The sequence below is a fragment of the Canis lupus genome, chromosome 24 (genome assembly GCF_048164855.1).
Source record: "Canis lupus baileyi chromosome 24, mCanLup2.hap1, whole genome shotgun sequence".
In the NCBI taxonomy this organism is placed as follows: domain Eukaryota; kingdom Metazoa; phylum Chordata; class Mammalia; order Carnivora; family Canidae; genus Canis; species Canis lupus.
The window spans coordinates 32,636,638-32,662,542 of NC_132861.1; the positions used below are offsets into that span (position 1 = coordinate 32,636,638).

The 25,905-nt window shown below is 46.9% G+C and overlaps 1 protein-coding gene across 3 annotated transcripts in view; it reads right to left on the reverse strand.

Annotated features, from left to right (window-relative positions):
* Nucleotides 1-1,649: 1,649 nt before the first annotated feature.
* DPYSL2 (dihydropyrimidinase like 2) overlaps nucleotides 1,650-25,905 on the reverse strand; it is a 138,200-nt gene continuing 113,944 nt past the window's right edge. For all 3 annotated transcript variants that reach the window (XM_072796202.1, XM_072796203.1, XM_072796204.1), the window contains exons 8-14: nucleotides 25,194-25,314; nucleotides 16,090-16,246; nucleotides 15,503-15,644; nucleotides 12,501-12,671; nucleotides 7,435-7,614; nucleotides 6,416-6,581; nucleotides 1,650-4,647 (exon numbers count right to left, since the gene is read on the reverse strand). In XM_072796202.1, coding sequence (XP_072652303.1) covers nucleotides 4,556-4,647; nucleotides 6,416-6,581; nucleotides 7,435-7,614; nucleotides 12,501-12,671; nucleotides 15,503-15,644; nucleotides 16,090-16,246; nucleotides 25,194-25,314 — 1,029 coding nt within the window. In that variant the 3' untranslated portion in view covers nucleotides 1,650-4,555. The remainder of the gene's footprint in view (nucleotides 4,648-6,415; nucleotides 6,582-7,434; nucleotides 7,615-12,500; nucleotides 12,672-15,502; nucleotides 15,645-16,089; nucleotides 16,247-25,193; nucleotides 25,315-25,905) is intronic.

A 25,905-nucleotide genomic window follows, 5' to 3' on the forward strand; every position in this document is an offset into this window, starting at 1 on the left:
CCCCTGCCTGGAGCCTGCTTCTCCCTCTGCCTGTGTCTCTTCCTCTCTCTCTCTCTGTCTCTTATGAATAAATAGCTTGTGTCTCTTCCTCTCTCTCTGTCTCTTATGAATAAATAAATAAAATTTAATAATAATAATAATAATAATAATAATAATAATAATAATAAAGTCTATCTTTGGATTATATCACACCACAGAAGAGCTCTAGACCTGGTTTCATTGTTTATCCATGTGGCACCCATGGGATTTTCTCTTCAGAGCACTTGCTCTGGCCACCCTACAATTCCCCTCAGATGGACCCATGCCTTCTCCCAGGGCCTACATGGGCCTCTCCAGACGGCAGACCTCACAGCCGGTGAGGACAGACTTGGGGTGGCTGTTTGCTAGGGATTGGGAAGCCCTACTGGAACATGGGGCCGAGTTGTCCACAGGCATGAGCAGGAGCACCTTCTTGGTGTAGGATGGAGCCAAGGTGGGAATAGGAGCATGGGTTTTGGGCCTGCAATTTCCATTGTTGTCACAGGTCCAATAAAGGTTAGGGTGAGCCTTTCTCCCTTCCCCTCTTGGACAGATTTGATTTTCCGGGATCATGGTGATCTGCTACCACATACAGCGAAGGCAGTAGAGCCAGCCCTAGATACACAACACTGGTGGTTCCAGGGGTCGCCAAGCCTTGCCAGTAGAGCTGAGGACCGATAATCTCGGTTTTCCTTCTGGACTAATGTACTTCTGGTAACTATAGATGTTTTATGGTCTTCTGGCCACGCTTCCCTTTTTTTTGTATTTGCTGCTGGAATGCTCAGAACTCGCTTCCACGTTTACAACCTCATGGCAGGTGTGTGGTACTAACCCCACTGAGGCCTTACCTTATTTTTCCTTCTCTCATTTCCCCCTTCACTCCAACACTCTGGTTTATAAAGCTTAGTTTAGTGTATATATTTTTGTAAACCACCTCATATCCTGTTTGGACAGGGCTGGATAGAAAACGAAAAGAAAGACTTCACCAATCACAGGGTGGGCTTGTGCAGGGGAGTCCCAAGCACACACTTACTTCAGTGTCTTCAGAACCAATATACCAGTGCCCCGTTACGGTAACTGTGAGAACCAAGCAGCCAGCCAGCTGGGGTTGGCATGGCTCTTGCCCCCAGTGTGCATTCCTGGCCCTTGTTCTGGGGGTGGAGAACACGTACTTTGTCCTGCTTTCCTGGGCCTCAGATGCAAGTCAACACACTTTCATCTCTTATTTTGTATGCCTCCTTATAGCTTGAAGATTTTCCAGGGTGAACCAGCTGTATGGATGCAGAGGGCACAGGGGTCACCACACCAACCTATATGGTCCCCCCCTAGACTCCCACTTCCAAACTTGTGTTTGCAACTTGATTCTGAAAGATATCCTGCCCTCTCTAGGGCAGGGTCTATGAAGGTGTGACACTCAGCTCTGCCACACAGTTCTGTTTGGCAATAGACCTCAGGGGCCTGGCCATAAGCTCAAAGCTGCCTATGAGTTTACAACATGTAGTGAAAACTCTTGACTTGGTGCCATCACCAAAGCCAGGCCATAGATGCCTGTGAATGTTTCAGGAAGGGAAGGTTCGGGTGGGTGAGGCCAAGCAACTGCCTCCTTGAACATCTCGACACAGACACGCCCCTGAAACAACCACATTTTGCTTTATTAGGCGTTCCATGGTAATATAACACAGAGTTCTTAAGGAATAATAAACACGAGACTTTTTTTTTTACCATAATTATTTTGCCATTAAGACAGTGGTTACAAAAAAAAAAAAAAAAAAAAAGGTACTCTCCTGGCTACACACATTATCAGCTTTAGCACTGAAAGTTCCTCCACTCATGGGTCACAATCACAATTCCAAGGATTAGAAACCATCTATTATTAAGTCCTACACTGTTTTAGAGCATCAAGTCACTGTAGTTATTCAGTTCGGAGACACTGTCCATTTATTTTAGCATTTACATATGACATTCATTTAACAGACACACAAAGCAAGCCAACAGGTAAACATGCTTACACAGCCTGCAGAAATCTTCAGGTTTCAAATGGTTTTAAGAAAACAATTAAAATAACCAAAATCACCATGACCTGGTACAGGAAAAACAGGAAGACTCAGTGAATACTAAAAGAGCTGCAAGTGTTTCTTAGAATTGAAACAAAAAAAAAATTTTTTTCCAACTTGTTCAAATTTCCTCTAAGTGCAGGTGAGAAAAAAGCAAATATATTAAGTTAACCAATTATTCTTTAAAAGTGCAATTTACTTTTAAAATAACAAATAAACAACAACAACAAAAAATAAACCCCAACCATAACCCCAAAGGCAAAATGTGTGGAGAGACTAGTGTAATGATGTGATCTACTTTTTTATGTTATGCTTTACAAAAGCAGATTTGGTTTGATAAAAGCCTGCATACGTTAACATTGCTTAAGAACCTGTAAACGCGTTTGGAAGGAAATGCAACACAAATCAGCAAAGACAGGGCCAGGAATGAAGGCAGCTAGCAGGAAGGGTCCCGGAGACAAGGGTAGGGATGTGGACACAGGGTCATCTGTGGTCTCTATGGGGGCCATACGTTTGATTTGTAAGATTCTTCTCCCCACAACAGCTGTGACTGGACATGTTGCTCATGCAACAAATTTTTTCCCCTTACAAGGTAAAATGGACTCAAAGTCCAGTTTCCCAAAGATTTTCTGAGTTCAGAAGGCCTTGCTATTTAGCATCACCCCCCCCCCCCCATATCTGTCGTCTTGCTTTTTGCGGTTTCAGTTCTTCAATTGAAGTCCAGAAGCAGGTGATTCTCCCTCTGATGTACTGTCAGAAGGTCAGCAGTAGCCTAACACTACGTCACAACGCCTACGTCATTCACATCACTTCATCCCATCATATAACCCTTTCTTCATCTGATGTCATCACAAGGGTGAGTATGGTATAATAAAATATTTTAAGAGAGACCACATTCATATACATTTTATTAGAGTATAATTATCCTGTTTTATTATCAGTTATTGTTGTTAACCTCCTACTGTGCCTTATAAATTAAAGTTTATCACAAGTACGTATGGGGGATAAAACAAGTTCAGTACTATTCGAGATCTCAGGTATCCACTGGGGGTCTTGGAATGTATCCCCCTGTGTGGAAGGGGGCACCACTGTACTGCATGGATAACTTCCAAAATAGTTGAACAAGAAAAAAATATTTTTTGTCCCGAAGCGAGAAGTCCCAGCATGCTCTGGAATCCCAAAAGACACACTAGGCTGGGAAACAGCAAGCCCCAGTGAGGGTCAGACTCCTCCCAGCTCAACATTGTGCTGGCGGCCGACTTGAGGCTGACTGGTTTGCTTGGGTCATGGGGGGCTCAATTTGCTGATTTGATGGGTGTCTTTCTTTAGCTACTTAGCATTGCATGGAGGAAAAACCTTATGTCCTATAACCTCAGGTTTCTTTCTGCAACATCTCAGTACTGTTTGAGGTTCTATTCTGAGCCCACAGGTGATAGTGTGGGTAGCTCAGCCTTCACTGCACCTGGAAGCATCCCAAAGTCAAACGCATATCCTGGTGGTGGTGGGTGGGTAGCACCAGTCGTGTACAGATTAGGACAGCATATTACTATGGTTGCAATGACAAAGCTCAAATTCTTCCAGGCAGGTTCTTATGACCACACTAAAACAGTAGACCCGGTCATCTGAGAGGACACTAGGGGACGGAGAGAAAAACACGGTCTCAGAGACAAGGGCTGAAGGAAACACAAAGAAAGGGACACACGTGAGAATATTCATGAATAAAAAAGCTAAAGAGAGAGAGCAGAAAAGATATTAAGAAAGGAGAAGAGAATCCTCAAAAAATGTGATCTGCAGCAAAATCTAGGCCAAAAAGAAAACCTGCCCTTTATCAACAGTTGACCCAGAAGACGATGGAATGCAGTGTGGCCATTTTGGAGCGTCTCAGGAGGGACAAGAGTTTGCCAACCACCCTGAAGCAGCTCGATGGTTACATAATTGCATCATTAGGATGTCCAGTTCAAACCCCTTGTATTAACATCGAAATAGGCTTCCCAATTTAGTATTAAAAACAAAAAACAAAAAAAGACTCTCCCCCCGCCCCCACCCACCTTCTCCCCAGACCCACGAAGAAAACTTTTAAAAATTTAAAAAGAAAAAGGCAGCTCTGGGCAATTCACTTTATCTTCCTCCCCGCCCCCATGAAAAAGGAAGATGGTAACAAGTACAACAGAGGTTAGAGATGAAAAACGCCCTCGTTGTGATTTGCTTTGTTTCGCATGTCTGAGTGTTGGATGCAGTTCCGTGTATGGGGTTGGTGGATAGACTTGGGTGTGATATTCGTAGATGTATAGGGAAGTGGGTGGCAAAATCAGTGACTCCGGGTGAGGGACGGAGTGCAGGGCCCTAGAGGGGGCCCCATGAACTGGCTGCCCCACAGTAACTATCACAGGCTCTTAAAAAAAAAAAAAAGGAAGGAAGGAAGTCTCAGAATGTCCTCAGGTGTCCCATCCCCCATCCCCACGTAGGCTGCGGGGCCAGGACCTCTAGCCCAGGCTGGTGATGTTGGCACGGCCACCAGGAGGAGCCACAATGCGCTGGGTGGTGCGGCGGGGAATGTTGTCATCAATTTGAGCACCTGCAGAGGAGACAGGAGTCCAGTCAAAAGCAGTCCTACCAGTTCCCCCCAGTTCTCGAGAGTTCCCAGGAGAAGGTTCCCACGAGGGAGTTCCCACTTGAGAGTTCCTGCTTTAAACCAAAACAGCATAGGGGCACTTGGGTGGCTCAGTGGTCAAATGCCTAGGTCTCTGCCCCTCTCTCTCTCCGTCTCTCATGAATAAATAAAATCTTTAAAAATGAATAAAAATAAACAAATAGCACAGCCCAGGAGAAAAAGGGCCAGGCCCATACCATGTACCTTATCCCTCTCTCAAAACCTCACTGCAAGTTTAAACTCCAAAAAAGGGACTGGCTTAAAATAGCCAAAGAAATCACCCACCCTGTAAAGCAGTCTTTGCAGAAGCTGGTTGGCTCCCTTGTTTGAAAGAGTAAAACTATATGTAAAAATAACACTATTTCATCTTTTGCCCAAGACTACATCCTGCCCCTTTCTTCATTAGTCAGACCCAGGGTGGCTTTTCTGAAGGCCTGAACAGCCTTCTCCGCCACATTCTACTCCCCTAACTCTGCACCTCTGCTGTCTAATCAAGAGTAAGAGCAATGATGCTTCCTTAGGTTGGAATGGCCTGGTCAGATAAAAAAAGAAAAAAGAAAAAAGAAAAAAGAAAGAAGAAAGAAGAAAGAAGAAAGAAGAAAGAAGAAAGAAGAAAAAGAAAAAGAAAAAGAAAAAGAAAAAAAAAAGAAAAAGAAAAAAAAAGAAAAAGAAAAAAGCACAGACATTATTATGCTCATTTCATTTTCTGACAAAACTAAAATTTTTAAAACTGGTAGGGGCGCCTGGGTGGCTCAGTTGGTTTAGCCTCCTACTCTCGGTTTCGACTCAGGTCATCACCTTAGGGTGGTGAGATGGAGCCCTGTGTGGGGCTCCGTGCTCAGCAGGGAGTGTGCATAAGATTCTTTCTCCCTCTGCCCCTCCTCAATTTTTTAAATAATTAAATTTTTTTTGAAAATTGGTAATGCCTATATACATACTGGGTAGCTTTCTGAAAACCAGTATATCTGACAAGAAAAAAAATCTATCAGATTAACTGTTTCTTTAACGTGCCATAGAGATTTGGATACATATCTATGGCACAGAGAGCTTGAAAAGTAGGTTTCTAGCCATGGGCCACATGGAGGACTGGAAGTTTCAAGTAAGGAAGCCTTAAAATCTGGACCTTTTGCTCTCACCTTCCCTGACATCACATTTTATCCACACAAACAACTCACAACTATCAAATGGCTCTGTTGTAAGCATTTCACATGTACGTTAACTCATTTAATCCTCCGACAGCCCCATGAGGTAGCTACTACTCTTATGCCCATTCTATAGACAAGGGGACTGAGGCAGAGCCGCATGTGGCTACAGAGTTGAGCTATTCAAACTCCAGACTCCATAAGCTGAACCATTACAATATACCACATGCACGGGGGCAAAGAGAATTCAGAAATACAATACCCTTTTTTAGAACGGACACAAGACTTTGGAGAAACGCCCTCTTACTATACCAGGTTGTATATAAATACACAGAGAACATGCATCATAACATCATATGTGATGTAAACTCCTGTCAAGATTCTGAAACCCAACTGGTCATTGGTATGAGTTACGTCTCTGGGGATATTCATATTTCTCATGAAGATCATTCCTTTCCAGTTCTGCCCCTTTAACAAAATCAATTCTTGACTTGCCTGCTCCATGAGCAGGAACCCTGCAGAACCAGGCCCTACCCAAACCATAACCGTACCAGACAAGCTGAATCCAGACTGGTGCAGGTTCCGGACAGGTGGGGCCTGCTGCTTGGCAGGAGACGTCTTAGCCGAGGAGGCCGGAGTGACTGTCTTGGGTGTCACAGACACCTCACACACAGGTCCGTCGTACAGGCCACGAGGAACCCCTCTCAGCTCTGCCAGCTGCAAAACACAAGAGCCCCTTGACTCCTGCTGCGTTCGCAGAGGACATCTCCCTGGCAATCCTCCGAATGGGGAAGGAGTGGCAGTCAGGACGGGCCTGTGAGATGTTCGGAAAAAGGGTTCCCCTTATGGACACATAGAGCAGGGACAGATGTCAGCGAGGAGCCAGCCCCCACCACTCCAGGCCAACATTCTCAGAAGACAGACCATGGGTACTAGTTACCTTAAAAACTAATATTTCTTACCATCTTTTTCCCCCATAGCACTTTAACTTATACCCAAGGCCAAAACTCCAAACATACTGTGAAGAGATTTGGTCTCACATTCAAGATCTGGCCCCCAGTTTTCTTTTCAATCTCACTCTCTTTAATTCCCTCACAGTTCCATCCAATCTCTGCCTCACAGTCCCAAGTACCAGTGCTATACCATGCCCAGAATGCACTATATGTCTTCCATAATCATGGCATTCTAATTCCCTTGTGTACCCCCCTTTGGCTTTTCAAACTCCTACTTAACCTTCAAAACCCAACTCAAAGGGCCCTCTTCCCATGACACTTCAGCCTAGGACTCCAGAGCAATGGCCATGGCTGCCTCCTCTGAACCTCACTTTACACTTCTCATCACAGGATATGCCACACTCTTTACTTCATTTCTGGGGCTGGCTATGGGCATACCTGACTCATCCACTGGTATTCTGAACTCCAGAAATAAAAAAATCATGTATCCCTTATTCCTGACCTACCCCCTCCCTCCATGTCCACCTCACTATTCTAACTCAAAGTGCCTAGTAAACATTTATGGAACTGAACTTAACCCATGATAAAGACAATTTGTAAGGATCGAAGCTACTCACTCTGCTCCTCGCCTTGATACGCTTGTAAACAAAATCAGGGAAAGGCTTCCGGGGGATGTAGCGCCCAGAGCCTTCGGTAACATGAAGGGTGCCATCCTCCAGAACGATCTTCCCCTGGCTGATGACCACCAGTGGAGAGCCACGGCACTCCATGCCCTCGAAGATGTTGTACTCGAGGGCCTAGGAAGAGACAATACGTAAACATTAGCATACACTCTGCCCAAGATCACACAGACAAAAGAAAGGCCCAGAGACTGAAGTCCCTGTCCTGACTGGCCACTCCAGCAGGCACTTAATGTCTCGGTCTTGATTTCCCTGTCTAGAATACAGAATAGTCTTTCCTGCCTCTCAAAAACTTTGGGGAAAAAGAGCTAAACAGGAACATTGTATGGAAAAGCATGAGGGTTTGGAAATGCTACACAAATATAAAGGAAATGATTCCTCATATTAGCAGCACCTCTATCCTCACGGATTCAAGCCCCCATCAAGTTAAAATCCAAAGGCCTTCTCTGACCAAGTTCTAAATTTCTTTCTTCTTTTTTTTTTTTTTTTTTAAAGATTTTACTTATTTATTCAGGAGAGACAGAGAGAGGCAGAGACACAGGCAGAGGGAGAAGCAGGCTCCATGCAGGAGCCTGATGTGGGACTTGATCCCAGAACTCTGAGATCACATCCTGAGCAGAAGGCAGATGCTCAACCACTGAGCCACCCAGGTGTCCCCGAGTTCTAAATTTCATTGCAAAATGCACCATCCATGAGCAGATCTTCCCATTGGATTTCCTGGTTTTCCAATCGTTTTTTTTTTTAAAGATTTTATTTATTTATTTGACACAGAGAGAAAGACCATAAGCAAGGGGAGTGACTGGCAGAGGTAAAGGGAGAAGCAGACTCTCCACTAAGCAGAGAGCCCAATGTGGGGCTCGATCCCTGGACCCTAACATCAAGACCTGATCCGGAGGCAGACCCTTAATCGATTGAGCCACCCAGTCACCCTGTTGTTTTTCCAATCTGTTAGCCATGTGATTCAACAGCAATCCCTGAATGAAAAAGACTGAGGGAACTCGAGGCATGCCTTCAATAAAATGTTTGAAGTCCAGTTAACATCCAGACTATGCAGCTATCCCTTTAGCTTCAAGCTTTGCAAAGTGACCCAGCTGGGCGACCTCTTGGAAAACAGGCAGGATCAGGGATCCCCGGGTGGCTCAGCGGTTTAGTGCCTGCCTTGGGCCCAGGGCGTGATCCTAGAGTCCTGGGATCAGGTCCGACGTCAGGCTCCCTGCATGGGGCCTGCTTCTCCCTCTGCCTGTGTCTCTGCCTCTTTCCCTCTATCTGTATATGTCATGAATAAATAAATAAAATTAAAAAAAAAAAGAAAAGAAAACAGGCAGATTCTTCACATGCATGTGAGTCTGCTGTTGCAGAGGAAGGTAACAGAAAAGAGGAGGCGCTACTCCACGTGCCACAGCCCCATCCTACAGCTTCAGCTCACCCCTTGCTACTTCCCCGGCTTTCATGATGCCTCACTTCTTCCTGCCTGCCCTGTTCATGGGCACAAATGGCTGTGGCTGGAGGATGAAGAGGGAGCCCTCACCATACAAAGCAGCTTGGCTTTCTGGGGAAAGTCAGACAGGTTAACAGCACCAGAGAAGAGTCTGTGAACAGAGAGCTGATAGGGTACAGTATGGCTCAGGAGAACATTTCTGCCTGACGTAGTGGCTCAGAAGGCAGGGGAAGCCCCAGGTTGGCTTAACAGCTCACATTCAGTATCAGAATGCAGTGATGTTGATTGAAAATGGCAATGAAGGACACCTGGGTGGCTCAGTGGTTGAGTGTCTGCTTTGGCTCAGGTCATGATCCCGGGGTCCCAGGATCAAGTCCCGCATCAGGCTCCTTGCAAGGAGTCTGCTTCTCCTTCTGCCTATGTTTCTGCCTCTCTGTGTCCCTCATGAATAAAGAAATAAAATCTTAAAAAAAAAAAAAAGAAAATAAAAGAAAAGAAAAAGAAAACTGCAATGAAGGACTGTTGGCACTGCTCTGAGCCTCAAAAAGAATCCTGTAGAAGCTCCCCAAGGAACGAGGCAGAGAGGCACCAGGGGGATCAGAGGGGATCCCACACATTCATTCCAGGACCAAAGCATGTGTCCTCAAGTCTGTGACTATCTTCCATCATTTTAAAGACACTCCTCCCTGGAATCAGTATGTGTCTCACAACAATGGAGCTGAGCAACCCCTTGTCAGTCCACATGGAACAGAGCTCTCTGCCAGTGGGATCGAGCTCTGCTTTTCCCACTGGCCTGGGGGATTACCACACTGAGGCCATTTTACATGAATTGCTCAGCTTGACATTTCTCTAGACCACTCTGGCAGGAGGAGTTCAGATCGCCAGCAACCTGCAGGAGTACCAGCTTGCAGCTCATCTTCTCAGGAGCTGTTTTTGCCTGCTCGGCCCCCAATGCTGATGTTGAGACACACAAGATTCTTTGTCCCCCCCTTTCTCCAGGGCAGACTCACCTCATGGTTATCCTATGCGAAGCACAGGCAAGCCCTAGGTAGCAGAGTGTATTTGGAAAGGAGTCTCATAGTAGACTCAGATTCGTGTGTTTTCTTTCATGGTAGTGAATGAACGCAGGGAATAGCTTCAAATCAAAGGCATCTCAGATTTGGTGAAATCTAGGAGTTGTGCGTGGAACCCTGAGCCAATCATTTGAATCCTGCCTCAGAACCACAGGTTCTCCAACTGCCTCTCTCCCAAGGCTTATGTGAACATGACAACAAAACCAACATACATCCGTAGATCACAAAGTCTGAATCCTGTCATCTCCAAAGTGACCTTTACAGGGTGTACGTCATCCTGAGGGCATCAAGCCCCAGCTCTTCCGTGTCACTCCACAGCTAAGTATCTACACTCTACAAGCTCCTCTTGCACCCTACTGGAGGACTGGAGACCACTTGGGACAAATCCACCCTGGGTTTGTATCCCAGGTCGGCCACACCCCAGCTGTGACTTTGGACAAGTTCTTTACACATCTGAGACTCAGCTCCTCACCTACCGGGGTTTATAAAGCCTGCCCTGTAGGAATGATGCCAAGACTCAATGAAATAAAATGAACAAAAGCATCCAGCACGGTACTTGGCCCAGAGTAGGCACTTAAGAAATGTTCGCTCATCCACTGTCTGGTTTTTTATTGTCGTTTCACAATAAGACTGCGAGCTCTTCAGTGACAAAGCCATCATAAGACGCATATGTTGAGTTTAATCGCTTGTAAAGGACAGATCACAAAAGCCTAAAAGGGCTCTGAGCCATTCCCCATTTTTAAAAGATGGGAGGAACCAGCCCCATGACTCTATGTGACTTTAAATGAACGAGCCCATTGGTCAGATCACAGCTCAGGGTATACAGAATCAACTTTCTATCAAACCGTGAGGCAGCGAGGCGTCGTTGTTCACCAGGTATAGACATTTTTAACCTACATCCAGCCCTGGCTCTCTGAAATTACTCATCTGGCTGGATGCCTGAAAAACCCAAGCAGAGGCTTGGCAGCAGGGCTCAGTAATAGTTAGCTAAATGCTCCAAATTAAAGCTAATTAGCCCAGTGGTATGAAACACTGTATTACGCAGGGAAAACCTCTCATTTGTATTTTCCTGGATGATTAATGCTGCACAAATGTGTTTAGTGTGGACTCTTTGAATCAGGTGAGGACAGAACAGAGGTACTTTCTTTACACGGGGTTGCCTGGACGTAAAGGTAGGGCAGTGCTTTTGCTCTGGAAAGGTTTGGCAATGATGTGTGAAGGGCGAAATGTCTTCTTGAATCATCTCTCCTTCACGTCCTCTCTTCGGCCTGGAAAGGGCTCCACATGTAAACTCCCTAGCTGGGTCATCCACAACTTAAATAATGAGTCCAACTCACGCATCACCTCTGTAGAAGGGGCCACAAGGGAAGGGGAGCATTCCCTCCAGGTAAGCCTGGCCAAGAGGCTACATATGCAGTGTGGCAGGGAAGGACCTTGGACAATCTGGGGTTCTAATTCTGGCTCTACCACAAAGTAGCTATATAATGTCAAACTGGTCACGTAAGCTCTTGAAGCTTCCATTTACAATCTTCGCACTAAGTAACTGGGGTAAATGGAGCCATCTCTTTACTGAGAAGGCCATGTAAAGAGTAAATGGGGCTGTGTTGTTAATACATATGAACAGGTAGGTTCACCGGGCAGGACCTTAGGAGCTCTGCCCATAGGGGCCATTCTGAGACCCCAAGAGTTGTGATCTAAGTTACAAGTAGGTGTGGCTGGGGACGCCTGGGTGGCTCAGTGGTTAAGCGTCTGCCTTTGGCTATTTGTGATCCTGGGATCCTGGGATCCTGAGATCCTGGGATCAAGTTCCACATCAGGCTCCCCATGGGAAGCCTGCTTCTCCCTCTGCCTATGTCTCTGCCTCTCTCTCTATGCCTCTCATGAATAAATTTTTAAAATCTTAAAAAAAAAAAAAAAAGGGTAGGTGTGGCTGTAATGCTATGCTGCGAAGCTAAGTCAGCCAGTGAGGAAGAAGGAAAAAAGTCAACTCAAAGTCAATTCATTCCTTTAGGACCACCAAGAGCATCTGTCACTGAGGTTTCTGTCCTGAAACACTGACATGAGAAAGCAGTGGCTTAAAAGAATAAAAGTGCCCAGTGGGCACCTCAGGAGTGGATATCTGAATGTTCGTTGTGGGTCCCTTGTGGCCAGCACCGCCATGAAAGGTGCTGCACCCAACCATTCACATAGGATGGCGCCTGACTTCTAGAAGCTTCTGATGTCCTGGCATAACTTTGGAGGCTCTGAAGGTCTACAAAGACCTCTACCTATAAAGAACTCCAAAACGCTGAGAAGGGTTAACATTCTTATTGTCCTGACCAGAGAGAGATAAGATAGCTACTATTTTTTTCAGCAAACCTCAAGTTACAACATACCCTGGGGGAAGTTCATTCCTATCACAACAAGCTCTTTCTGGGGACTCTCCCTGCCTCAATCCCTTTCTGGGACTATAATTCATTGGGGACTGGGTCCATGCAATTAACTGGACTTACGCTGTTGTGGGTCTTGGCAGAGATGGTTTTAACGCTGTCGGGATCCCAGATAACCAGGTCAGCATCGGATCCCACAGCAATGCGGCCCTTCCGAGGGTAAAGGTTGAAGACTTTGGCTGCATTGGTGCTGGTCACGGCCACAAACTGGTTCTCATCCATCTTCCCAGTGACCTGAAGAGTGTGACACATACCCCAAAAGCAAGTTAAAAAGTTGAAGGGTGGAATACAACTTAGCGAAAATAGAAACACGCTTTGGAAACACACAACAATTTGCATGGATTTTAAGGGCATTGCGCACAGTGAAAGAACCAATCTCAAAAGGCCACATACCATATGACTCTATTTAATAATCTCATTCTCAAAAAAACGAAGATACAGAGATGGAGGACAGATGAGGGGCGAGGTGGAGACTCCTCCAGGGGTCAAGGGTCAGTGTGACAATCACAGGGCCTCACAAAGGGGGTCCTTGTGGTGATGGAGGAAATCTGTGTCTTGACCGTAGTGGTGGTTACATGAATCACATATGGCAAAATGACACAGAATCATACACACGCCTTGCACCACTGTCACTCCGTGGGCTTTGATATGGTGCCAGAATTATGCATTGGTGAGAACAGATGAACTATACACAGGACCCCTCTTTGTCTTTGTTAACTTCCTCTGAATCTGTAATTGTTTCCAAGTGAAAAGTTCAGAGCCCTTCAGGAAACATCGTTTGGCCCAAATGACTGTGCTTTTCAAAACCACAGGCACAGCCCTAGGTCTCCAGTCTAGGACACCTAGAGGTCCCAAGGCCATGTCTGGGTGTCCACAGCATGCCATAGGTGCCAGTCCCAGTCTCCTCACATCCTTCCCTGCTGTTTCTCGTCTCTACCACTTGTCCTCCTCTTCCCTTTAAATATAGAATCTGGGGCAGCCCGGGTGGCTCAGCGGTTTAGCGCTGCCTTCAGCCCAGAGCATGATCCTGGAGACCCGGGATCGAGTCCCGTGTCGGGCTTCCTGCATGGAGCCTGCTTCTCCCTCTCCTGTGTCTCTGCGCCCCACCCCCCTCTCTCTGTATTAAATAAATAAATAAATAAATACATACATACATACATACATACATACATACAGAATCTGAGGAAATGACTGCCTGTCTGTAGGCAACCCACTCTAAAGGTAGTAGAAAAATGAGCAAAGAAAATGAGCAAGTATTAAGAGAGTGAGAAATACAAACAGCCAATAAGGACGTGAAAAAAATTCATTTTAATCAGTAATTGGAGAGAGTAAATGTAAAACAAATTCACCAGCCAGATCAGCAATACTTCTATTTTGCTGATATAATACCAATTTGGACCTCAAAGAAGACAATGTCATGCATGGCTGGCAGCATAAAAATTGGTACAATCTTTCTAGAAGGAATTTAGACGATATATAGCAATAGCCTTAAACATATACACACCCTTTGACCTATGAATACCACTTCTAGAAATTTCTTCTACAACCACAGTTAAAGATCTGTCCAAGGATGTTTACAGAAGATGTTCATCTCAGAAAAAAAAAAAAATCAGAAATAACATAAACGTTCAAAGAGTTACAAATCCAGGGTTAAGATGGAATCTTCAGCTACTAAAGACCAAGTTTTTCAAGTATACTTAAGGATATGGAGACTTTTCAGGATATACTGTTTCAATAAAATGGGCCACAAAATAGTATAGATAATGCCAGTGCTTCTTACACACTCACACACATACATGTCATAGACACACGTGTGCTCTTGGACTGGCAAAAACTGGGAAGACATTTGCCAAAAGGTTCATTGCAGTTATCTGAAAGATGGTGTGAAATGAGTGGTTTTTACTTCCTTATTCTTTTTGGAATGAGATTATATTGTTCCCATAATCTAAAAAAAATCATTAAGAACCAGAAAATCTGTTCTGTTACTACATTTTAAAAAATATTTTTATTTATTTGAGACAGAGCGCAAACGAGCCCGGTGGACAAGAGGGGCAGAGGGAGAGAGAGAAGCAGACTCCCCACTAAGCAGGAAGTCCAACGTGGGGCTTGATCCCAGGACTCTGGGATCATGACCTGAGCCGAAGGCAGACGTTTAACTGAACAACCGAAGCACTCCTGCTACTATGCTTAAAACACTGAAAATGAGGGGCAGCCCGGGTGGCTCAGCGGTTTAGCGCCGCCTTTGGCCTAGGGCCTGATTCTGGAGACCCGGGATCGAGTCCCACGTCGGGCTCCCTGCATGGAGCCTGCTTCTCCCTCTCCCCGTGTCTCTGCCTCTCTCTCTCTCTGTCTCTCTCATGAATAAATAAATAAAATCTTATTTAAAAAAAAAAATCACTGAAAATGAGGGACACCTAGGTGGCTCAGAGGTTGAGCATCTGCCTTTGGCTCAGGGGCATCATCCCAGTCCCAGGATCAAGTCCCACATTGGGCTACCTGCGAGGAGCCTGCTTCTCCTTCTGCCTGTGTCTCTGCCTCTCTCTCTCGGTGTCGCTCATGAATAAATAAATAAAATCTTTCAAAAAACAAAACACTGAAAATGAAAAATCCCAAAGGACCCCTGAAAGGTCAATATACGTTCAAAGCAGGGTTCCCAGAAGCCTGCAGTGGGCAGAAATGCCAGCTCCAGAGAGCCCTAAAAGACAGTTTGAAGGAAACAGAATCCATTCCCCAAACTAACAGATTGACTGAGACTGTCACCAGGTTGCTAAGTTTTTTCCTGACTGATCAAAAAAGTCCTATTTTAAAAAGTCTCTGGGTTTGTTTGTTTTCAGCTTCCATTGATCCACAGATGACAACAGTAAGAAATACATATAGTATTTAGGAGGAAATGACCTATAAGCAGTGGTGTTGGATTCCCAAACCTAAAAAGTACTATCACGCAAGGACCAGCTTCTAGAGTTTTCTCAACTACCATTTCAAGGCCTACATGAGACCCACGACCATCAGACAGGGAGGCAGGGGCAAACTGACACGAGTCCATGAGCAAGGCCCCTGCTCCTTACCACAGCCTTATCCCAGATAACGGACATCCGCTCCTCGGTGCCATTGGTGCCTTCGGGGATCAGGGTGAAATTGTCCTTTCCTACAGCCTTCTGGGCCGTGTTGAATGTACAATGGGCACTGCCAGTGACCTGAAGATCTCCGCTGGAAGGAAAACACACAACTGGTTTTTAACTCATCTTCGACTTCAAATCACTTTGGACATTTTTTTTTTTTTTCATTTTCTAGGCCACTGAAAGCTCTTGAAATAGCCTATCCTTCCCCCTACCCCTGCCAGGAGATAGGAAATTCAGGAGGAAACTTCAATATAATGCTGCATGTCTAAACCCACTTTGTGAGGTATTTTATCTTACAGTGAGACTGCACCCCAGTGGAACCCTTTTGATACCTCATCCCCGCTGCCTGGCTTTCAAGACGGCCCAGGTTTTTATCTGAAAGTTCCCAGCAGAACAACATCAGAGCCATAATTCCCTGTTCTCGCTTAGTGATCTGAATTTGGAAAACAAAGGTCTCTCTGTTTGCAAGCCTGCTTGTGCCCACCAGGCTGTACCTTGAGAATGGGGAGCGCAAGCAAGTCGCCAAGACTCACCAGGACAGCAAGGAGTTCAGAAAGTCCGGAGTGGTCGGGTCAGGGCTCAGGGGTGGGGAGGTGACAAAAGCAGCGGCCTTGGCCCAGTTCTTGCTCCAGTAGTGGGAGCCATCAGTTCCCAAGCTGGCGGTGATGGGCTCCCCATACACCACGGTTCCTGACAAACAGAAAACCAAGGCTGAGTACAATGCAACCGGGGAAGGAAACCACCCTGGTGGGAGTCGCTACCCACCTGGCAGCAGGCCACACACTCTCCCCACTCTCCTGGAAGGAGGCACCAGCATCCTCTCACAGGTGACGACACCGATGGCCAGATACCACCAGCCAAAGTCACCAATCCAACATGTGCTCCCTAAGATTCCACCTTGAGCCCCGCTCTTCGACCCCAATACACACTTCCACCTCTGACACTGCTGATCCCCACGTCTACTAAACAATCTCCCACTCACACTGCATTCAAATGCCCACTCCCAAATGCTGTCTGAACTCTTATATTGGGGTGACCTCAAGCTTAACCTCATTGCTCACCAAACGCTTTCCCTTTTCTCCCAACATTGCCCAGCACCTTTGCACTTGCCCATTCTGGCTCCTGGGCTGCAAGAGAAGTTACACATGACAGCAGTGGGCTGAAGCATTCGGGAACTCATCTACAGCCCTCCAGGTAGGTCTGAGGGACAGCCTGGATCTCTGATGGCAGCTGTCCCCAAGAGCCACCAGCAGCACTGCCGATAGAAGACAGAAATGAAGGGTCCTGCATGGTTATACCACCGGGATGTCAGTGTTTCCAGAAGCTTAGTCTAAGTTAACACATCATCCGAGAATGTCAATTCCCTGATGCTCACTCAAATCGTGTCTGCTGCAACCCAGAAAATCAGGAGTCATAATGCCACTGGAATGCCAGTGCTTCAATCCCTTAAACACATCCTTCCCTGGCCACCCCACACATCTTCCCTTCCATCGGGCCTCTTCCTTTCTCCCCAGCCCATTCTGACAGAGCCTCTCAGTTGGAGTTCAGATGTACTTTTGCTTTCTCCTCGTTCTTCCCCACCCCTCTGCTCACTCCCCAGGATACCTCCAGAGTGATCTTCCCATGCCTTTCTCTTGCAGTAACTCCTCCTAAGCAGCCCTTCTGCCTTCAAAAATTGAAACAAACTCGACACAGAAGCATCTGATGCCCTTCATCATCCAGCTTCCTACCAAAGTTCATCTCTTCCTCAACATCATCCACAACTGGGGCATCTGGGTGGCTCAGTGGTTGAGCATCTGCCTTTGGCTGCCCTCATGATCCGGGGGTCCTGGGATCAAGTCCTGCATTGGGCTTCCTGCAGGGAGCCTGCTTGTCCCTCTGCCTATGCCTTTGCCTACCTCTCTGGGTCTCCCATGAATAAATAAAATTTTAAAATTAAAAAAAAAAAATTAAAAAAAAATCATTCACAACTCATCCAGTTCTCCCCTCCAATACCCCAACGATTACCCAGTTTTGAATTTTTTTTATTCTCCACCTGATGGGAGAATTCTGGAAAAAAGAATAGGCATTCAGTAAGTGTGTGTCACACTGATGAAAGGGTGTGATACTTCATTAGCCGAGGGCATCAGGGCTGGAATTTGACCTCAGCCAGCCTTCACCACCACCAGGAATGTACCTCTCCAGTCTCCTCCCTTGTGCACAGGGCTGACCACTCCCCTAGTGGTTCACCCAAGGGATCCCTCTTCTCCAAACACAGGGTCCTCGAGGCCAAACACTTCCCACTCAGGAATGCACCTCCTCTCCTTTCCCCAGCCTCTTTCAAGGACTTAGCTCTTGATAATACACCCCAACACCCTCCCCTGTTGCTCTAGAGCTGGCTCCTCCCAGGCGCCCCCCTCCAGCCTCAGGAATTTCACAAAGGAGCCTCTCTCCAGCCAGGGAGTGTTAAGAGGCCAGGGCAGGCAGCTCACTTGGAGGAAATCAGAAAAAATCCCCAGGCAGGAGGGTGAGCTCCAGAATCTCCAGGACCCCCGGGGAAGCCTCACACAGCAGGACACCCCCAGGCAGAAAAGAGCCAATGCTCAGAATCACCTGAAGGGCTCCTGAGTTCCTGACCCACTCAAAGTCTCCCAGAGCAGGATGCAGTCCCAGGAGCCAGTTGGGCGGCTACACAAACTGCTCCAGTTCATCCCAAAGTGGAAAAACAAGGCATAATGAGAAGGCCTTAGCTGCTGCCAGGGCCATTTATAAATGCAGATGGGTGAGCAGAGCAGCGCTGGGCCTCCCTCTCCGGATCTCATAGGACCCCCGGGCTCCCAGCTTTTGGTTTGCACATCAGCAGGACCCAGCTGAGCTGACGAGAGCTCTTCTGACCCAGCCAAGCCTGGAGGTCCCACTACTGCCACACAAAGGGGAGGTCTCCCTAGAGAGCCAAGAGAAACAAAGGATCTGTCACCCCAAAGGTTTCCTGGTTCTGTGGACATGAATAGGGTCGAGAGAGTGGAACTGCTCAGAGAAAAAGAGTGGTTAGACTGTCTCTGAAGATCCGTGGGCAAGCATAAACACTTCCCTGATTTTCCTGTCATTTGCTATGGGTCATCTTCTCCCTGAAGCTGCTCTTCAGTCCTGCCTTTGGAAACTTTAGAACAAGGAGGATCTGGTTCCTGGAACAACATCCTGGATCCCACGAGTGTGAGTGCCCTTGACTGTGGCCTTCATCTCACTCTGCAAAATACAGCTCAGATTGCGGGGGTGGGTTAGGGGGTTCCCCATTCGCTCTGTGCTTGGGAACACACACCTCACTGCAAAGGAATGAACCCAGCCTGCAGCCCCCGGAAAGCCCAGAACTGGGTCAGAGCTCCAAGGCCATTGCAGACCAGAACCTGACTCCTGAGGCCGAAGCTGAACTAAGATGGGGATCCTGGAGGAAGAGGCATCTTGTGGCTCATTTCTGCTTTGTCCTCTTCAAATTCCAAGGGATTCAGAGGTCCTTGCTGGCTTTTAGGTGATTTCTTTTCTTTAGCCCCCCAAAGACAGGGCAGGAGTTAAACCATCCTGTGGAAGCCTCTACCTCCAGGGACATGTGGGATCACAACTCGGGGGGGCGGGGGGGCCCGGCTCTGCTCCCAGCACCTTCCCAAGGCATCTCTCCCATTTTATAAACACTATACTGGAGGGAGCCGTGGATGAGCTTTCGGATCTCAGTCAGGCCACCCCAGACACCACTAAACTGTGTGCCATAAAGAATTACCGATAATAATAATAATAAAACATGAAATAAGCTGAAATGGCCTTTACATACTCCTCTAAACACACTGCTGACTCTTTCTTGGCGGCAATTAGACCTTTGTGATTTTTTTCTCTAGGCAAAGTCTAAACTGAAGGATGTGACCCCGAGCCAGCCTTTGGCAGGCTCTCCAGGATGGCCGGGAACTGAAGGGCCCTGGGGGGTGGTGTTTATTCACCACGAGCCTGAGTGCATTCATGAAGAATAAATGCAAGGCTCGGGTTTAGAAATGTTTGACAGCTCCCAGCTCTGACAGTTAAGTCATTTCCCATGAACGAGAAGGAGAACAAATTCAGAGTAGAAACAATGGAAAACCATGTATGTAGATTTCAAAACGCAGCCACAAAAGCACAGTAAAAAACCAACTGGGACACACGCGCGCGCGCACACACACACACACACAAACACAATTACACTCTCCTCTCAAGAGAGCCCAAGGCCAGAATTCCATAACCTAGGGCCTATCCATAGATAAACCTGTCAGATAACCAAGAGTGGTTCCAAAGGAAGAGAATTGTAAGTTTCCTGAACTGGTTCTGGGGTTTCTAGAAATTACCACTCTAATTTGATTTGATTTAAAGACACTAATGCTGGGACACCGGGGTGGCTCAGTGGTTGAGCGTCTGCCTTTGGCTCAGGGAGTGATACCAGGGTCCTGGGATCGAGTCCCACATGGGCTCCCTGCAGGGAGCCTGCTTCTCCCTCTGCCTGTGTCTCTGCTTCTCTCTCTCTCTCTCTCTCTCTCTGTCTCTCATGAATAAATAAATAAAATCTTAAAAAATAAAAATGTTTTTATTTTTCTAAAAAACAAAGGCACTAATGCCTCTATTCCTAGTAGTAAAGAGAGGTCATGGCGTGTTGGGGCAATAGAGATGCACAAAATATCGACCACTGGATACTCCAATCAAATACTTCTCTTAAGAGGCTAAATCTGGGTTGACCATGGCTTTGATTCCTTAGGACATTTCTGTCCAACGGAGTATAATCAAGATTGGCTGGTTGTTCCTAATCATGCTAGACAAAGTGAGGAAAGAAAAGGAGTCCAGGGATTCAAACTCCCAGCCCAAGTGCTATAGAAATGATCGGAAGGGTTCCATATCTGTCCTGAAAGAGAGCCTTATCTCTAGGAATCTTGGAGTTTAAATGGCTGAAAACCAAACCCAGAGTCTCATCCTGCAAGCCAGCTGTACTATGACACACTGAACTCACAACCTGGCAAGGGCACTGACTGGGAAGGAAGTCTGCCTCCAGATAGCCTTCGGGCTCAGGCCACAGCACTGACTCCTCCCTGAGGCTCCAGGCCTGCCCACCCTGCGGAATCAGAAGTGAGAGCACCCACAACCACTGAGCCAATTCTTTAAGAGCAGCAATCAATCTCCTTCTCTCTCTCCCCCTCTCTCTTCTTACCCCCCTTCGCCCTCCCTCTCTCTATATATAGGCTCTGTTTCTCTGAAGAGCCTTAACCCAGATTTTGGTGAGATTTTACAACATTCCCAAGCCAATCCATATGCCCCTCTTTGGGTTCAAGATAGTGAGGTTGTGCATTAGCTTAATGCTAAGGCTTCATCCCCAAGTTGGGGTGGTCCTTGCAAGCCCCATGAACACAGTTTTCTCATTACGCCAGAGTCATTCTAGTTGACCCACGGGACATAGAAAGTACTGGCTCCAGTTTGGGTTCTCAGGGTTTATAACATCCCTCGGCAGTCACCAGCCGTTCTAAACATTTCTGCATCTGAGTTACGGGGGTGAGGCGAGGAGGAGGACGGAGAAGAATGTCCATCAGACGTCAGATGAGGTTATCAGGCACTGCCTACATGCTACCATTCATATGCAGAAGGTACCAGCAGCCACAGTAGATTTCATTCATGAACAAAGTATAGTCTGAGGGAACTCATTCTAGACAAATCCTCACCTTTAATGGAAAGAGAGGTGGCCAAATGTCTGGAACCATGGGCTGGATGATCTGGGGCAAGATATTTATTTTCTGCACTTTAATTTCTCTTCCGTGAAATTTGCCTGACCAACATTGGGATATCTGGGTGGCTCAGCTGTTGAGAGTCTGCCTTTGGCTCAAGGGGTGATTCCAGGTCTGGGGATCAAGTTCCACACTGAGCTCCCTATGAGGAGCCTGCTTCTCTCTCTGGCTATATCTCTGCCTCTCTGTGTCTCTCATGAATCAACAAATAAAATCTTTTAAAAAATAAAAATAAAAAATAAACTGACCAACATCTAAGTTGTTTTGAAGAGTAAAAATTGCCTAAAATATTCTTTTCCTGGGTGTGTCTTCATGGCCTTGTCTGCAGAGTGGGGGGTGATGACACATGGTCCTGCTGACTGGCACAGCACGAGGGGACAGCACGAGCAACGCAGTCTCTCCAGGAAGATGGTATGTGGTTGTGGTGGGTCAAATGTGCATAGAAAATATTCACATTGAAATTCACCTCACATCCTTGGTAGCCTATACATCCTATTTTATTTTTTTTCTTTTTCTTTTTTTAATAATACATCCTATTTTAGATTGAGGACCAACATGTTTCTAGGTGGGGAGGCACAAAGACATTAATAAGATATAAAATCATGATCTTCCAATTGCTCCCATTTGTAAGAAATGTTGAGTCTCCTTATGCAGCCTGACCTCCGAGACAGGTGGGGTGTACATCTATATATGGTGGCTCTTTCCTCTGTGCTCTAACCCTACTGGGCTTGCACCTCTTTTCTAACATTGACCATTTGCCATTGTGACTTTCTATCCAAGTGTCCCGCCCCTATGAGTGAAGGAGCTGAGGGCTAGGACTATGTCTCATCTCCAGCACAAAGGCCTGAAGTATCACATAATAAAAGTTTGCTGAATAGGGATCCCTGGGTGGCGCAGCGGTTTGGTGCCTGCCTTTGGCCCAGGGCGCGATCCTGGAGACCCGGGATCGAATCCCACATCGGGCTCCTGGTGCATGGAGCCTGCTTCTCCCTCTGCCTGTGTCTCTGCCTCTCTCTCTCTCTCTGTGACTATCATAAATAAATAAAAATTAAAAAAAAAAAAGTTTGCTGAATGAATGAAGAACCTCTCCATTTTACAGATGAAGAAATGGGAGCAGCAGAAAGTTGGCAGTGCCTTAACACTTGCCACTAGGGACCAGAAGAATTCACCTAAATAGAAAAGCATCCTTAGCAAAATACCCCTATGCTAGGTCAGCAGGCATCATTGCTGTACTTCTACCAATGCTTTACTCTCTAATCGAGAGAACAGTGGGTATAGTTGTGATATACATCTTTATGAACACATTATCTCAGTTACGTACCATCTTCAATCTATGAGATGAGTCACTATGGCTAGCCTCTCCTTGCAGATGGGAAAATGAGACCTAGCAATGCTAAGGGAGCTATCCAGCATCACATGCTAGCACACAAGCAAGCTGGGATTTGATCCAGGAAAGGACATTGATCCCAGAGTGCAAATGCATAATAAAAACCTATCCTGTTTTCCTTCTTGGGTGTTTGGGAATCTTTGCTTCTGTATTATACACGACTTTACTAGGTGTCAAGCTCCAGTTTCTACCAGGTTTGTTAAGAAACTAAATCCAAGCAGATACTTGCATTGCTCATATTAAAATAATCTCAAAACATGAAGGTAATTCAGATACTCACGTGGCTATTCAGGCCTGAAGTCAGGCACCTGACAATCAAAACCCAATCCCACCGCTCATTAGCTCTGAGCTTCAGTTTACCCAACTGCAAAGTAAAACAAAGTACAAAAACTCCTGCCCAAAAAAAAAAAAAAAAAAAAAAAACTCCTGCCCAGGCTGCCTCTCAAAGTTGTTATGATGGAGTTCCAACAACATGGATAAAGCCTTAAGAGCCCACAAGCAAGCAAGGATCTCTCATTCTTGCTCATTAGCAGCCAAATGCACCAAAAATTACTTTCTGGCAGCTCAGGCCCATCTAAAGCAAAGGGTTTCACAGACTAGAGGGGAACAGTTGGAATGCAAAAGCCACCCCAGTAACCATGATGCAGGCAGGCACCACTGCACTCACATGCGGAAAGTTCTAGGACAAATAGACCAAAGTAGCCCCTTCTTGGTGCTCACTGCCCACACAGGGTCAAAGTCCTAAAGACGACAGAGGGACATCATCAAGCACTGAACTGTAGAGTACCAGAGCAGGCCTGGACTCTACAGTAACACACTCCAGCTCTACACCTTCAAATAAGGAAACTGAGGCACAGAAAGGAGAACCCCCAGCACTGCCAGCTCACAAGTCAGCACTCTGTGCCCGAGACCAAGGCTAGTGCCACCTGAAAGGGCCAGGGTCGAGAGAGAGAGAGAGAGAGAGAGAGACTGACTCCTCCACCCTATAATTTGGACAAGTGATAACTGAATCAGAAAATGGGTCCTTGGTTTTTAAATTCTGCTAATTGGAATGTTTAATCATATTAAAATTATATTAAAATGTTTACCTCTTCACTTATTATCATCATCTGGGTAGAGTATGGTCACTAAAATAAATAAATTAAGCTACCCGCTAACTCCTCCTTTTCAGACACTGTGCCAACTGCCCCCATGCTCCCTGTGAGTCATCATCCATGGTGTCTTCCAGAAAACAACTGGACGCTGATTCTGAGCAGATGCTATTACTTGGGTGAATGTTCCTTTATGTCAAAAAGGCAATTTCTACTAGCTGCCAGGAGAGGGCAGGTTTCCGGGAAGATGCGAATTTAGCCACCATGGGCCGCAAAGCCTAAGGACAGAGGCCTCTGGGAGAGCTCCAAGGGAGAGCTCCAAGGAACATGGGTCAGGAAGTGCTGTGTCCGTCTGGAAGTCATCATCTCTGGGGACAAGCTGACTCAGTGGTCATTGAGCAATCTGTTCTAGGTTTTGTACCAAGTCACCCACCAGTGAAAAACTCCTACAATCCTCCTTATCCATGTGGGTCACATCCCGCAGAGAACTAGGAACAGAAGCATAGAGGTCAAACTGCTCCCTTCCTGACAGAGAAAGAAAAATACAGAAAGAGATAAACAGATGGGGGGGGAGGGGGCAGGAGAAAGCTAGACAGAAAACGAGAGAGAAATAAGCAGGCCCAGGATGCACACTCATGAAGTCAACCTCACACCATCAAGCTGGACATGAGCTGCACTCCCAAGCACAGGACACGTGGTGTGACCACTCAAGCTCACAGGCAACAGCAGGTGACGAGAGGGTTCTGCTGAATTCATAATGTATAAGGAGCTCCACGGACCAGCCTTTGGAAGCAGCAGGGGAAACTGTACTTAGTAAATTAGTCTCCAAGAACCTTCTCAATGGTCTCCCAAGTACTAACACGGTGCCAGCCTCAGCCCCGAATATGTCAATATAATTGATAGGGAGTGATTCAAGCTCCTGCAGAACTGGACCTGGGGAGGCCCCGGGGCAAAATCTCTTGCCCTTCTGTCCCCGTAAACTCTCTTACTTACCGGGCCAGCAATTACTACCAGCCACGGAACAGGGACTCGTGTGGCCACAGAACGTTCCCCAGAAGGACTCTGGGGCAGATGACAGCTGACACCATCTGTGTATGTGTCTAGTTTATGGAGATTGCATCGAACCAAGTCCAACTTTGCTCCAGAAGCAGGGGCAGGAGGGAGAGGTGCCCGCCCGCCCACTCTTCACGGTGCGCAGCTCTAAGTAGATAGGGACAGGGTGGTGGTGGCGGCGGCGGCACCGAGGGAGAAACTGGAGCTCCCTGCCTCGCACCGCGGTAATTAGGTTAATGCTGGAACGTGATGAAAGCAGCCCACTTGGCATGAAGGTCTGGAAAAGAAGCCTTCCTCCCTTCTGAACCTGCCCGCCGACAGACAGCCGGTAAGGTAACACTTACCCTTTTTCCGGGCCTGGGCGATGACTTCAGCCGCGCTCTTGCTCATCACCTTGGTGACGTACAGAGGGCAGTTGGTCTGGTTGGCGATGGTAATTGAGCGATTCACGGCTTCGGCCTCGACCTACAGAGGAGCACGTGGACGTGAGAACCCTGCCCGATCTGCACCTGTTCCATGAGCCCGTCTTTATGCTCAACCACCTCCCCACCCCCAAGAGGTCAAGAGGAACGAGAGGCCACTGTGTCCTCAAGGTTGAACCCTGAGCGGCACCACAGGAGGGACATGGGACTTTCCCGGTGTCGCTCAATACTGATGGGTGGAGATAGAAGGGGGCAATTCCTTCCCAGACCGAGTGAGGCACTGGAAGGGTGCCCGGCAGACCCACCACAGCAGCATCTGCCCAGGGGTGGGAAGAAATGCAGATTCTCAGGCCCTTCTCAGTCCCAAACGGATCAGTAACTTTGGGGATGGGGCCCAGAACATGGGTCGTTTTAACAGCTCCTGTTGACTTATGCTTGCTCATGTGAGAAAACCACCAGCCACAGGAACGGATTGCTCCCACACCAGTGCATTCATTTCAGCTGCACGGTGTTGAGTCAAGACATCCAGCAATGAGATTTTTGTGCCAGGCTTCTGTCCGACACCCACAAATGAATCCAACAAATAAGGCAACCTCACAAGCCTCTGGGAATGGAGCAGGCAAATCTGTGTCAA